Source organism: Salvelinus sp. IW2-2015, linkage group LG18, assembly GCF_002910315.2.
Source record: "Salvelinus sp. IW2-2015 linkage group LG18, ASM291031v2, whole genome shotgun sequence".
NCBI classification, from domain to species: Eukaryota; Metazoa; Chordata; class Actinopteri; order Salmoniformes; family Salmonidae; genus Salvelinus; species Salvelinus sp. IW2-2015.
This window is the reverse complement of record NC_036858.1, coordinates 28,122,779-28,137,882: the sequence shown is the minus strand read 5'-3', so window position 1 is coordinate 28,137,882 and position 15,104 is coordinate 28,122,779. Positions and strand designations below refer to the sequence as shown.

Below are 15,104 nucleotides of genomic sequence, written 5' to 3'. Positions count from 1 at the left end.
TGTTTTTGACAGTTTACTGAACAAGTACTGATTTAAAACCACAGAGTTAGTCAGCACAAAGACAACGGGAGCACTGCTATTCCAGCACCATTTCAACTTAAACATCATCAAATAAACAAGGATAAATATGCTTAGTTTAATACAGTGAAAACAAACTTTAAGATGGTAACAAAAAATGTTGTCCAATCAATGTTGCTAAATATGTGGCTGTCCATTCTGATGGCAAAAAAAGGGGGGGTTATCACAAGATAACACTGTTGAAGGTAATATATTTCTTAAACGCTGTTGAATATACCGATAATACGGGTGCTACGCTACTAGGCTACGTCTAGGCTGCATATTGAACTTCAGTGTCTCAGGCCAGTGGCAAAACATAMTAATCTATGATTTAATCAGAATCGCCGTCATAATCCTTGGCCTGTACAGAGAACTAAGTCAAAACGACAAGTCCTAATCTCCATCTCCATCCATGGCTTAGGAAAGGGACAATTTAACAAGCTAGTTACTGCTGGACATCAKRMTAAYCAGACCAGAAACAGACTTTCTGAAAATGACTGTTTGCAAAGAAAGTGATTTGATTGGTCTGAAGCCAAATCCAAACTGGCCTCCCTTGGGGAGCGTTTTGCTGCAGCAGGACAAGCTCAACGCTGATTGGCTAATTGTTTTATTTATTTATCTTTCAAGGGAGGCTAAATAATGCTTGCTGGCATCAATCAATCAAATGCTACTACATGTTATAATATTTAGGTCCAGACAGCGTCAGATACATGGGCTACACATACTGAGACAGAGGGGCGCTGTTTCCCTTGTTCGCTTTTACTGCTGCGACACAACGTACATATCATTTTGTACAGTGCAATAAATGATAGGGAGTACACACACAAAAAACATTGTTGACCATTTAGTCTTGAAAAAATAAACAAATTAATGACAATATCTTATAATTAATGACAATATTTTTAATTACTCTTTGGATTATAACTAGTATACAATATATCGATAATTGTGCAAATTTTCCATCATTTACGCCCTAATTATTCATTTACAAAGTATACAGGACGGAACTTTTATTCTGAAAGATGGCAAAAATGTGTGACACGGAAGTACTTGCCTGCTTTCACAGCGGTCAGAAAAAGTGATACATTTAGTCTGCAATGACCATGAAAATAAAATAATAGGAAATGGATGCTTATTTCTAATTATTTTAGAATGCAAAGATAAAATAAATGGATTTTCGTTCTTCTCATTAACGCCAAATGATTGCATCTTGTTTGCACCCCCCTTTTTTGTCATCAGAATAGACTCAATTCGTAGGTTTATGGACTCTACAAGGTGTCGAAATCGTTCTACAGGGATGCTGGCCCATGTTGACGCCAATGCTTATCACAGTTGTGTCTATTTGGCTGGATGTCCTTTGGGTGGTGGACCATTCTTGATAATCACAGAACTGTTGAGCGTGAAAAACGCATTAGCATTACAGTTCTTGACACACTCAAACCGGTGCGCCTGGCACCACATACTACCGTACCCCGTTCAAAAGCACTTCAATCGTTTGTCTTGCCCATACACCCTCTGGCAATTGTATCAAGGCTTAAAAATCTTTCTTTAACCTGTCTCCTCCCCTTCATCTACACTGATTGGCGTGGATTTTACATCAAAGGGATCATAGCTGGTCAGTCTATGTCCGTTTTTTATACACTCAGTGTACAGTCCTCATTTGCACAAGGTTACTACTAGGCCACTTTTTCCTTCTTGCAACGCAATTAATAAACCACTAGAAACTGCATACGCATGGTCTGAAGTTTGCAGGAGGATAAGCACATTCTCACGTCAATTTCACTTTTTATAAATGCCAACTTTTGCATGAACTGGCGCACGCATGTTCTGGGGAATTTTTGTGTGCATTCGGAACGTTAAAAAATCAGGTGAGCTAATTAAGGGCTACAACAAAATTGTGAAACCTCTGGGGTCAACGAGGAGAGGTTTCATAATCACTGGCCTATTGAAACAGTATCCTTTATAAAATCTAAAGTCAAATAGTTCGAGAAATATTTTAACCCATACGAATCGAAAAATAATTGTTCCTATCCCTGAAATGTGTGTGGGTGCTTTATGCTTACATGACCAGTAGAGGGAACAACAGACTCATATTTATCGATCCCAGCGATGGGCGAATGGGCAGCAGTTGAATGTAGGCCTAGTCTCTGTGGATCTTTTTTCTTTTGTCTCTGAAAAGTTCATCATAATACAGCATGAGCAATTTAAATTAAACCAGCATCCAATGGTTGAATTTCAGAGTAAATGTGTAACTTCTCCTAATGTCAGTATAGGCATCATTAGGGATCTATGCTCTTTTGTTTCACAAGATTGATTAGCGAAAAACTACTAGCTCTGGACCACAGACATTTTTTAATTTAAGTGATTCTTTTTTTTACTACGACATAATCACCTATCAGATCATTCACACAGCAGTTCKTAGTAAAAGGTGTGTAAATCCAGCGGCTCTTGTAATCTTTCTGTTTCTCTGCGCGCTGTGTGCACTTCAGCTGCTCATGGGAAATTCCTCAACTCTGAACTATCTCTCTGTTTTGTTTGCTTTGTGAAGGAAAAGCGAACCAACCACCACGAGGATGACATTTATGAGATCCGGGTCGCGCCTCCCTCAAAACCCTGAGTGTCACAGTAAAAACGTTTTAATTTAATCGGCTCAGGTAGTAATTTATTTCAGTGTCCAAGATCACTGAAAGGCAAAACGGACCCTGCAAGACTCCAGTATAACGACATAAACTACAATGGATTATTCAACCAATGAKAGCAAATCAACCAGCAAGAAAAAAGTGGTGGCTGTGGTGGGAGGTGGTTTGGTAAGAAGTCAAKATGGAAGTGTGAATAATGTATAAACAGGCTGCTGATATTTGCTGTTATGAAACATTTTTCATGTTGTGACAAGGTTATCTAATCTGTGTAATCTATTTAAGTGTAATCGGAGCCTTATTTTCTTGAGGTTATAGGACCATTTTTGGCTTTGCCAATTTGCTAAACTGCAGATGGCCCCATTGACTCAATATGGTTGATAGTGAAAAAGGCAGGTCTGAGCTAACAGTATTTTGGTTGTAAACAAACAGTATAATTTGTTATACTTTTCCTTGTAGGCKTCTTAAAGCAACATCATGTAAGGAAGAGTAAAGCCTAACAGTAATTGACACCTTAAACTACTCGGTCCCTGTTGTAGCCTAKCATTGGTAGGTCAACATGACTGTTTTGATCTCTTCCTTTGATATTGCTATGCAGCAACCATGTACATTTTTTAAAATCCATTTCCATTTTTATCACAAGTGYTAAAAATGAAAATAGATGCTGCCTGCACCATAAACTAATGCAAAAACATGCAAGCCTTTAACAGACTCAATCAACCCTCTCTCAGGTCGGCGCCTTGAATGCCTGCTACTTTGCAAAAAGAGGTTTTCAAGTAGAGGTCTTTGAATCTCGAGAAGGTAAACACTTGATTACACAACATATAAAGTGCTTCCTCTTATTTTGAACAGCTACAAAGTAGTCTGCATCTATTTTTGGAGAAATGCACTGCATGCAGTCATTAGTCATTACAATATTCCTAACAACAAAGCACAATCCCCGCTAGCAATGAGGAATTGGCCCAGAAGCGGCACTCTCCTGGTGGGCCGGAACTGATTGAATCGGCCCGGAATCGGGTGTCGGACTCGGCCCGGAATCAAAATGAATGACTGCCCAGAATCGACCGACTTTGCCGGCATCTTTCCAGAATCCCCCCAGAAGCGGCCCGATGCAAATTTAAATGTATACAAAATTAGCCGATTTTAGAAATTTGAAATATTACTATTCTAAATTTTATACATACAAATTATACCATCCACAAAAAACATTTTGTGTCGGAGGAAACACCATACATCTGGTGACCGTGTCAGCGTGCATGCGCCTGGCCCGCCACAGGAGTCGCTATAGCGCGATGGGACAAGGAAATCTCGGCCGGCCAAACCCTCCCCTAACTCGGACGACGCTGGGCCAATTGTGCGTCGCCTCATGGGTCTCCCGGTCGCGGCCGGTACGGTTCTCGTACCAGCATCTGTATCAATGCAGTTTGCACTGCGATGCAGTGTCTTAGACCGCTGAGCCACTCAGGAGGCTCCATCCACAACGTTTTTAATGCTTATCAATTGCCTTGCACAAAGTATCAAAATACAAAAATACCACACAGGACTCTTAAAGAATTTCATTTAAATTATCATTGAATTTTTTGATCACAGAAACAATGAGAGAATAAGGAAAAATAAATAATGAAATGTTAATTACATAATGCAGCCAGTGTAATCATATGCCAGAGAGTAGCCCCAATCGGCCCGAGCCGCAAGTAATATATTTGGGCCAGATAACTCACACCGGAATCGGCCCGAACTCAATCTCCACATCCTAGCCATAAGTAATACTGCCGAAGGCAGCCCATACTCGTGCCACATGACGTCGGCAGAGTCTGACTCTCAGCCGAGTGCCCCGACGCTCAGCCAGAATCGTCCCAGATCCCCTGTGCTAGCTGGGATGGCTTCTGTCCTGGTAGCAATCAAACAGCAATCTAAACATGTATTTCAATATAAGTTATGATTGGCATATGACACTGGTTTCACAAGCATTCATCAGATGCAGTGAAATTACATTTGGATTGACTAGTAGCTTGTGTATGTTAGACTTGAGTATCATCATACCTGAATGTTTGATCTCTCCATCTCTGATGCTGACCAGATATCCGCCAAGCCAAAATAGTCAAGGGAAGAAGCATCAATCTAGCTCTATCTCACAGGGGTCGCCAGGCATTGAAACAAGTGGGAATGGAAGACACGGTATGTTGTCCTGTTTTGTCCTTCTTGGCTACAACTGTGGTAAATTGAATTCCTAGTCTCAACAGCACGTAAGCAATGAAAACGGAACCAGGCAGTCGCTCTTTGTTGTTATTTTACTGTATTCATAATGATGAAATATTCAAAGTGGGGCCTGGGCTTCGCCAGCTTTTCAAGTCAACCTTCAAGGGCAGTTATGATGAGGACAGAATGAACTTAGGTAGCCCATATTTAGAGCCAAGAATATCCACTTTCCTGAACTATGGCCGAATTAATAGATGTGTTTTAAATGTTTTGCCAATTGTTGTTGCTAGAGAACTATAATGGCACCGGAGGAGATGGCTGATGTTTGACGGGCTCCTAACCAACTGTGCTATTTTGTTTGTTTATTTCGCGTMGTTCGTAACTTACTTTGTAACTTATTTTGTACATAATGTTGCTGCTACCATCTCTTATGACCAAAAATAACTTCTGCACATCAGAACAGCAATTCCTCACCTCAAACTGGACAAAGATTTTTTCTTTAATGAGTCTGATGTAAAGGATATACTGCTTTATCGGGAACMGGCCCAAATCRCCGTCATTTGCGTGAAGAAAAGACGGAGAAAAAGGGGGCGYAGGTTGGGCTGCCTTCTGAGAATTTGTAGGCGAGTGAATGAACCTCCACTACCATCTTTTCTATTGGCCAACGTGCAATCATTGGAAAACAAAATGAATGATATACGATCAAGACCATCCTACCAACAAGACATTAAAAACTGTAATATCTTATGTTTCACCGAGTCGTGGCTGAACGACGACACGGATAATATACACCTGGCGGGATTTTCCATGCATCGGCAGGACAGAGAAGCTACGTTTAGTAAGACGAGGGGTGTGGGTGTGTGTCTATTTGTCAATAACAGCTGGTGCGCAATGTCTAATATTAAAGAAGTCTCAAGGTATTACTCGCCTGAGGTAGAGTACCCTTTGATAAGCTGTAGACCACACTATCTACCAAGAGAGTTCTCATCTATATTATTCGTAGCCGTCTATTTATCATCACAAACCAATGCTGGCACTAAGACCGCACTCAACGAGCTGTATAAGACAATAAGCAAACAAGAAAATGCTCATCCAGAAGCGGCGCTCCTAGTGGCCGGGGACTTTAATGCAGTCAAACTTAAATCCATTTTATCTCATTTCTACCAGCATGTCACATGTGCAACCAGAGGAAAAAAACTCTAGACCACCTTTACTCCACACACAGAGATGCATACAAAGCTCTCCCTCGCCCTCCATTTGGCAAATCTGAACATAATTCTATCCTCCTGATTCCTGCTTACAAGCAAAAACTAAAGCAGGAAGTACCAGTGACTCGCTCAATACGGAAGTGGTCAGATGACGCGGATGCTACGCTACAGGACTGTTTTGCTAGCACAGACTGGAATATGTTCCGGGATTCATCCAATGGCATTGAGGAGTATACCACCTCAGTCATCGGCTTCATCAATAAGTGCATCGARGATGTCGTCCCCACAGTGAKCGTATGTACATATCCCAACCAGAAGCCATGGATTACAGGCAACACCTGCATCGAMCTAAAYGCTAGAGCTGCCGCTTTCAAAGAGCGGGACACTAATCCGGACGCTTATAAGAAATCCCTCCATGCCCTCAGACGAACCATCAAACAAGCAAAGCGTCAATGCAGGATTAAGACTGAATCCTACTACACCSGCTCTGACGCTCATCGGATGTGGCAGGGCTTGAAAACTATTACGAACTACAAAGGGAAACCCAGACGTGAGGTGCCTAGTGACGCGAGCTTATCAGATGAGCTAAATGCCTTTTATGCTCGCTTCGAGGCAAGCAACACTGAAGCATGCATGAGAGCACCAGCTGTTCCGGATGACTGTYTGATAACGCTCTCGGTAGCCGATGTGAGCAAGACCTTTAAACGGGTCAACATTCACAAAGCCGCTGGGCCAGACGGATTACCAGGGCGTGTACTCAAAGCATGCGCGGACCAACTGGCAAGTGTCTTCACTGACATTTTCAACCTCTCCCTGACCGAGTCTGTAACACCTACATGTTTCAAGCAGACCAGCATAGTCCCTGTACCCAAGGAAGCGAAYGTAACCTYCCTAAATGATTACCGCCCTGTAGCACTCACGTTGGTAGCCATGAAGTTCTTTGAAAGGCTGGCCATGGCTCACATCAACACCATCATCCCGGATATCCTAGACCCACTCCAATTCACATACCGCCCCAAKAAATCCGCAGTCTCAATCGCACTCCACACTGGGGCCAAGATTCCTGCCATCCAGGACCTAAATACTAGGTTATGTCAATGGAAAGTCCCCCAAAAATTGTCAAAGACTCCAGTCACCCATAGACTGTTCTCTCTGCTACCGTACGGCAAGCGGTACCAAGCGCCAAGTMTAGGACTAACAGGCTCCTTAACAGCTTCTACCCCCAAGCCATAAGACTGCTGAACAATTAATCAAATGGCCACCTGGACTATTTACATTGACCCCCCCCAAACACAATCGCTGTTTATTATCTACAGTATGCCGTCACTTTACCCCTACCTACAAATTACCTCAACTAACCTGTATCCCTGCAAATTGACTCGGTACCGGTACCCCCTGTGTATATAGCCTCGTTAATGTTATTTTATTGTTTCTTTTTATGAATTTTTATTTTAGTTTATTTGGTAAATATTTTCTTAACTCTTTCTTGAACTGCATTGTTGGTTAAGGGCTTGTATAAGTAAGCATTTTGGCGCATGTGACAAAGTTTGATTTGATTTAGTGCTGGATTCCTTTTTCAATATGTTTGTCTTCATCGTGTTATTGTCGATACACTGACAATGTAATTCCATGAGCAAATATGACCAGTTTGATTTCTTCTCTAGATTGTCTCCAAAGGAATCCCCATGCATTCCAGAATGATCCACTCTTTGAATGGGACACAGTCCCCCATTCCCTATGGCAAGAAAGGCCAGGTAACTCTGCTGCTGCAACGCCTACACACACCACACTGTAACTCCCATTCGATAGATTAAGAATTAATTCTACAAGCAAGACAAAGTATGACCATTATCTTGTAGCACAGTAGTCTGTCAGCCTTTTGTATTATTTATGTATAATTACAGTTTCTTAAATACATCATTGAGTACAGTTACATGCACAAAATGATACGATTATTATGAATAGTCAGATTAATATAATAGTTTGATTTAAACGTTTACATGCTTTGCAAGAAGAACGATTCCCCTAATAATCCTATTTACATGGACACACCTGAAATCCGACTACCTGATGGGACTTTGATAAATGTAGAAAATCAGCAATCAAAACACACGTTCTAACACAGCGACCATGTTATTTTTGTGAAAAATGTCACTTCACCACTTTGGCAGTCTTTCATCATAGAAAGTGCATTGAGACACAAACAACGGTCAATGGCCTCAGATTTACTGAATCAACAGGACCTCTTCCATCCTGAAGGGACTCTGTTAATCATTACACCTCTTTGCAACAAGGAGCAAAGGGAATGAGGTTTGTGTGATTCATCATCTCAAAAATCCCCTAAACAAAGCAGGCCTTTATTTAAATCCCAGAATACTTGATTTAATTTACTTTCAAATTAACACCTGTTTTACAGTACCAGTCAAAAGTTTTGACACACCTTCTCATTCCAGGGTTTTTCTTCTTTTTTACTATTTTCTACATTGTAGAATAATAGTGAAGACCGCAACTATGAAATAACACTTATGGAATCATGTAGTAACCTAAAAAGCGTTAAACAAATCAAAATATATTTTATATTTGAGATTCTTCAAAGTAGCCACCCTTTGCCTTGATGACAGATTTGCACACTCTTGGAATTCTCTCAACCAGCTTCATGAGGTATGCATTTGGAATGCATTTCAATTAACAGGTGTGCCTTGTTAAAAGTTAATTTGTGGAATTTCTTTCCTTCTTAATGTGTTTGAGCCAATCAGTTGTGTTGTGACAAGGTAGGGGTGGTATACAGAAGATAGCCCTATTTGGTAAAAGACCAAGTCCATATTATGGCAAGAAAAGCTCAAATAATTTGTATTTATTTTTATTTAACCTTTATTTAACTAGTCATTACTTTAAGACATAAAGATCCGTCAAGTTTCTTCAAGTGCAGTCGCAAAAACCATCAAGCGCTATGATGAAACTGGCTCTCACGAGGGCCGCCACAGGAAAGGAAGGATAAGTTCATTACAGTTACAAGCCTCAGAAATTGCAGCCCAAATAAATGCTTCACAGAGTTCAAGTAACAGACGCATCTAAACATCAACTGTTCAGAAGAGACTGCGTGAATCAGGACTTCATGGTCAAATTGCTGCAAAGAAACCACTACTAAAGGACACCAATAAGAAGAAGAGACTTGCTTGGGCCAAGAAACACGAGCAATGGACATTAGACTGGTGGAAATCTGTCCTTTGGTCTGATGAGTCCAAATGTTTGATTTTTGGTTCCAACCCCCGTGTCTTTGTGAGATGCAGAGTAGGTTAACAGATCTCCGCATGTGTGGTTCCCACTGTGAAGCATGGAGGAGGAAGTGTGGGGGTGTTTTGCTGGTGAAACTGTCAGAGATTTATTTAGAATTCAAGGCACACCAGCATGGCTATCACAGCATTCTGCAGCGATACACCATCCCATCTGGTTTGCGCTTAGTGGGACAATCATTTGTTTTTCAACAGGACAATGACCCAACACACCTCCAGGCTGTGTAAGGGCTATTTGGCCAATAAGGAGAGTGATGGAGTGCTGCATCAGYTGACCTGGCCTCCACAATCACCCGACCTCAACCCAATTGAGATGGTTTGGGCTGAGTTGGACCGAAGAGTGAAGGAAAAGCAGCCAACAAGTGCTCAGTATATGTGAGAGCTCCTTCAAGACTGCTGGAAATGCATTCCAGGTGAAGCTGGTTAAGAGAATGCCAAGAGTTTGCAAATCTGTCATCAAGGCAAAAGGTGGCTACTTTGAAGAATCTAAAATACGTTTTGATTTGTTTAACACTGTTTTGGTTGCTACKTGATTACGACATGTATGTTATTTCATAGTTTTGATGTCTTCACTATTATTCTACAATGTAGGGAAAAAAATAAAGAAAAACCCTTGAATGAGTAGGTGTGTCTAAACTTTTGACTGGTACTGTAGGTTCTCACAGTGTGAATAGTCAGTTAAAGCTGGAATCTTTAATGGTGAAACTGCCACGTCCGTTTGCGATATTATAATAACATGGGTTTTTTTCTCGCTCTGACGTCATTGCACGTGTGATAGAACAGCAGCATATGTACTGCACTTTCTTACAACAATGCGAGATGCTCCCCAGCTCTGCTTCATCAAACAATAACAACAGCCATGGGGCAGCAGTGGCGCTTTTCCCCTTACTGTGCATTACATCTTTAAACCAATCATTGTTAATAGGTGTTAATTTGAGATGTAACCAGACCTGTGGTCAAATACTATCATTTCAAATACTTCAGCTGTGTTTGATTGAGCTTGCTTTGTGAAATGGAACCAATAGAAAAATTGCCAAAGTGCAAAACCTGCCTACTTGGCACTCCATGCAGACTAAAGCAAATCCTTAAAGTATTTGAAAGAGTACAACTAGTATTTGAACTCATGTCTGTGCTGGTCACAGTTGGCTGCTGAGGTCAAGGAGTGTCCTAATACAGACCTGAAACAAAGCACAATGTACCTGTCACCCCACAGGTAAGTGTTATTTATTTTAGCTTGAGAGGAAGCTTTTTCATCTATTACAAACTTTATGACTTCAAATAGAATTTGCACTTTTTCAGATGCTTTAAGCGTTTGCCTCAGACTGCCTGGAGTGCCAGGTGGGCGACGTTTGCATTTCTGAATGTTTTATTGGTACCATTTCAACAAGCAAGCTAAATCAAGCACAGCTAAAGTTTTTGAAATTATAATATTTGAACACCTGTCTTGTCCTGTGTGGTGTAAACTTCCCAACATTGTCACATGTTTCTGTTTGGTTCTGTACCTATGATAGATGACATGAGCTGTAATTCCACCCCATATTAAAGGTGATGCTCAGCTCAGGACAGGTACCATGCAATATGATGATGGAGGGGAGCCCTATTGTCTACACAGAGCTGTTTGGGAGTTGTGTTTTTGAAAGGCGTTAACCTCTGTTCTATTCTGTCTTTAAAGAGGAACTATATTTAGGCAAATATCTTCATAGTAGCCCACTAAACTCAGTAATCCCTCTGTCATTAAGAGAAGTGGGAAGACAGGATGTTAGGAAAAAATGTAGATGGGGAGAAAGTGGATAACAAGAGAGAAGACACGATCAGACATATAAAAAAAGTTATGAAAAATAATTAGGGGAGGTCGGCTAGGCAGAGAGTGGTGATGGATAGAGAGGTGGAGGGAGAAGACATGGTTGCTAATTCGAGAAGTATTTATTTATTCCGTGGYAAAGAGGTATTTTATTCTACCCAATTGTTCAAGTAGAAAGGACAAGATAAAAAAGGGCCCTTCCGATGGATGTTCCGCTAAATCAATTATCCCATCCACTCAACACTTCAAAAGATGATTTGAACCAAAGCTTACTCGATCTATCAACTCAGTAATTCTTAATCGACAATAGACAGACTCCCCGATCCCACTCACATTTCAGTCACTGAATGTTTTAAGAATCCCCGAGCATTGCTTCTCAATGTATTTGAAATGTATTCATTGTTGACATTTTCATACCAAAAAAGTGGTAGTGTCAGTGTTACAGCYTCACATTATTCTGTGTAGTTGAAAGGTACTGTAACAGCCTGTTCTCTTTTCAGTACATCCTGTCTGTCGACAGAGCCAACCTCAACAAAGAACTGTTGTCAGGTAGGAGAATGAAAATCCTTCTTCCCATAACGCCTGAGGGGTATACTTCTATTGAAGAAAGATCTACTCTGGGTTTTCTAAAGCTAGCCAGCTTCAGTTAGATTTACATTCCAGTTTAGGTGTCATTCACACTACAACAGTGGCTATTGCTTGTTCGCCTGCCGCTAACTCTAGCAGGCTTGGAACTGCGCCTGGATGTCGCACATACCTAGTCGAACGCCAGACTCTTCATTGAGGCAATGCTGAAACATCAATCTATGGGCGAGTCAGTGCCACATTTGTAATTTGTGCCGAAATCAAAATGAAAGAAAAGTTAGCTTGCAAATTCAGCCGGCTATGGTGATAAATAGGCTTGTTGAAGTGCGTCTTTATTGTATTACTTATTGTTTAACGCCGTCTTTGGTGTGCTTATGAATGCACAAGCACCTTTTTCCCCCACTCCTATCGATAAAATAATGATATTAAGTTATTCACAAGTTTTAAATGCGTGAAGTTTCAAATGCATTATGTCATTACTAAATGTGTAATGTGAAAGATATTTTAACATGATCATTTTTTAACACACAACAAAACATTTGATTAATAAAATATTTTTATCAGTCGTCGTCTTCACATGAAGGGGATGATGACGCAATCTTTGCGAGACGGAGGAATCTGATTTCATTGGTCTAAGTTAGCCTGCCCGGGAGCATGTTGGTGCTGAAGGATTCGTTGCCATAGAAATTTACCTGGCTAAAAGGTGAGCCATTTTCGTGGTACCGGTTATCCAGAGTTGAACTCAGAGTTGACCGAAAGTTACCTCGCTAACTAAGTATAGGGCTCTGGAGAGCACATCAGATTCTCAATATTGTATGTGCTTATTGAAATGCAGTATGCTTATCCACTCATCTTGAATGGCAAGTAGGTTAATCTTGTATTATCTACCTGATGTCAATCTGCCATTTCTACAATAAAATAATATGGATTATTAAGATGATATGAATAGTTTCTCTCGCCTGATTACCGACAACGATGAGATGGTCTATAGGGAGGAGGTCAGAGAACTGGCAGTGTGGTGCCAGGACAACAACCTCCCTCAATGTGAGCAAGACAAAGGAGCTGATCGTGGAATACAGTACAGGAAAAGGCGGGCCGAACAGGCCCCCATTAACATCGACGGGGCTGTAGTGGAGCGGGTCGAGAGTTTCAAGTTCCTTGGTGTCCACATCACCAACGAACTATCATGGTCCAAACATACCAAGACAGTCGTGAAGAGGGCATGACAAAACCTTTTTTRCCCCTCAGGAGACTGAAAAGTTTTGGCATGGGGCCCCAGATCGTCAAAAGGTTCTACAGCTGCACTATCGAGAGCATCCTGACCGGTTGCATCACCGCCTGGTATGGCATCTACCCTCTGTAAAGCACTACAGAGGGTAGTGCAAACGGCCCAGTACATCACTGAGGCCAAGCTTCCTGCCATCCAGGACCAATATAATAGGCGGTGTCAGAGGAAAGCCCCAGTCACCCAATTCTTAGACTGTTTTCTCTGCTACCACACGGTAACCGGAGCGCCAAGTCTATGATCAAAAGGCTCCTCAACAGCTTCTACCCCCAATTCATAAAAATCGCCACCGGACAATTTACATTGACCCCCCCCCCACCATGTACAGATTACCTCAACTAGCCTGTACCCCTGCACACTGACTCGGTACCGGTGCCCCCTATATATAGCCTCGCTATTGTTATTCTTATTGTGTTACTTTTTATTATTACTTTTTCATTTTTTCATCTACTTGGTAAATATTTTCTTCTTCTTGAACTGCACTGTTGGTTAAGTAAGTAATCATTTCACGGTAAAGTATACACTTGTATTTGGCGCATGTGGCAAATAAAGTTTGATTTGATGTGCTTGTTAAAAGTACTGTCTTAAAACCATCTGTAAAGTTTAAGGTTAAATAGAGACGTGTCTCTTTCTTTCCAATTAACCACTGACATTTAAAAAATAATTTTAATACAATCTATAATACACTGCTCAAAAAAATAAAGGGAACACTTAAACAACACAATGTAACTCCAAGTCAATCACACTTCTGTGAAATCAAACTGTCCACTTAGGAAGCAACACTGATTGACAATACATTTCACATGCAGCAGCAGGACCGCTACCTCCGCCTTTGTGCAGGAGGAGCACTGCCAGGCCCTGCAAAATGACCTCCAGCAGCCACAAATGTGCATGTGTCTGCTCAAACGGTCAGAAACAGACTCCATGAGGGTGGTATGAGGGCCCGACGTCCACAGGTGGGGGTTGTGCTTAAAGCCAAACACCGTGCAGGACGTTTGGCATTTGCCAGAGAACACCAAGATTAGCAAATTCGCCACTGGCGCCCTGTGCTCTTCACAGATGAGAGCAGGTTCACACTGAGACACATGTGACAGACGTGACAGAGTCTGGAGACGCGTGGAGAACGTTCTGCTGCCTGCACCATGCTCCAGCATGACCGGTTTGGCGCGTGGGTCAGTCATGGTGTGGGTGGCATTTTTTTGTGGGCCGCACAGCCCTCCATGTGCTCGCCAGAGGTAGCCTGACTGCCATTAGGTACCGAGATGAGATCCTCAGAGCCCGAGCACACCATGACTGACCCACGCCAAACCGGTCATGTGAGGGATGGTGCAGGCAGCAGAACGTTCTCCACGGCGTCTCCAGACTCTGTCACGTCTGTCACATGTGATCATGTGCTCAGTGTGAACCTGCTCTCATCTGTGAAGAGCACAGGGCCCAGTGGCGAATTTGCTAATCTTGGTGTTCTCTGGCAAATGCCAACGTCCTGCACGGTTGTTGGCTTTAAGCACACCCCACCTGTGGACGTCGGCCCTCATACCACCCTCATGGAGTCTGTTTCTGACCGTTTGAGCAGACACATGCACATTTGTGGCCTGCTGAAATCATTTTGCAGGACTCTGGTAGTGCTCCTCCTGCACAAAAGGTGGAGGTAGCGGTCCTGCTGCTGGGTTGTTGCCCTCCTACGGCCTCCTCCACGTCTCCTGATGTACTGGCCTGTCTCCTGGTAGCGCCTCCATGCTCTGGACCTACGCTGACAGACACAGCAAACTTCTTGCCACAGCTCGCATTGATGTGCCATCCTGGATGAGCTGCACTACCTGAGCTTGTGTGGGTTGTAGACTCGTCTCATGCTACCACTAGAGTGAGAGCACCGCCAGCATTCAAAAGTGACAAAACATCAGCCAGGAAGCATAGGAACTGAGAAGTGGTCTGTGGTCACCACTGCAGAATCACTCTTTATGGGGGTGTCTGGCTAATTGCCTATAATTTCCACCTTTTGTCTATTCCATTTGCACAACAGCATGTGAAATGTATTGTCAA

At 42.2% G+C, this 15,104-nt stretch overlaps 2 protein-coding genes across 4 annotated transcripts in view; one reads left to right on the top strand and one right to left on the bottom strand.

Moving 5' to 3' along the window:
• LOC111977826 (insulin-degrading enzyme) overlaps positions 1-2,207 on the bottom strand; it is a 43,694-nt gene extending 41,487 nt beyond the window's left edge. Inside the window, exon 1 of the mRNA XM_024007534.2 lies at positions 2,121-2,207. Within this exon, the coding sequence (XP_023863302.1) occupies positions 2,121-2,149 (29 nt within the window). The 5' untranslated portion in view covers positions 2,150-2,207. The remainder of the gene's footprint in view (positions 1-2,120) is intronic.
• Positions 2,208-2,604: 397 nt separating this feature from the next.
• The window catches only part of LOC111977827 (kynurenine 3-monooxygenase), a 33,116-nt gene continuing 20,616 nt past the window's right edge, over positions 2,605-15,104 (top strand). Inside the window, exons 1-5 of one of the 3 annotated variants that reach the window (XM_024007535.2) lie at positions 2,605-2,864; positions 3,425-3,494; positions 4,774-4,871; positions 7,765-7,854; positions 11,695-11,743. In XM_024007535.2, the coding sequence (XP_023863303.1) occupies positions 2,793-2,864; positions 3,425-3,494; positions 4,774-4,871; positions 7,765-7,854; positions 11,695-11,743 (379 nt within the window). In that variant the 5' untranslated portion in view covers positions 2,605-2,792. The remainder of the gene's footprint in view (positions 2,865-3,424; positions 3,495-4,773; positions 4,872-7,764; positions 7,855-11,694; positions 11,744-15,104) is intronic. The other 2 variants (XM_024007537.2, XM_024007536.2) reach the window with 2 other exon arrangements.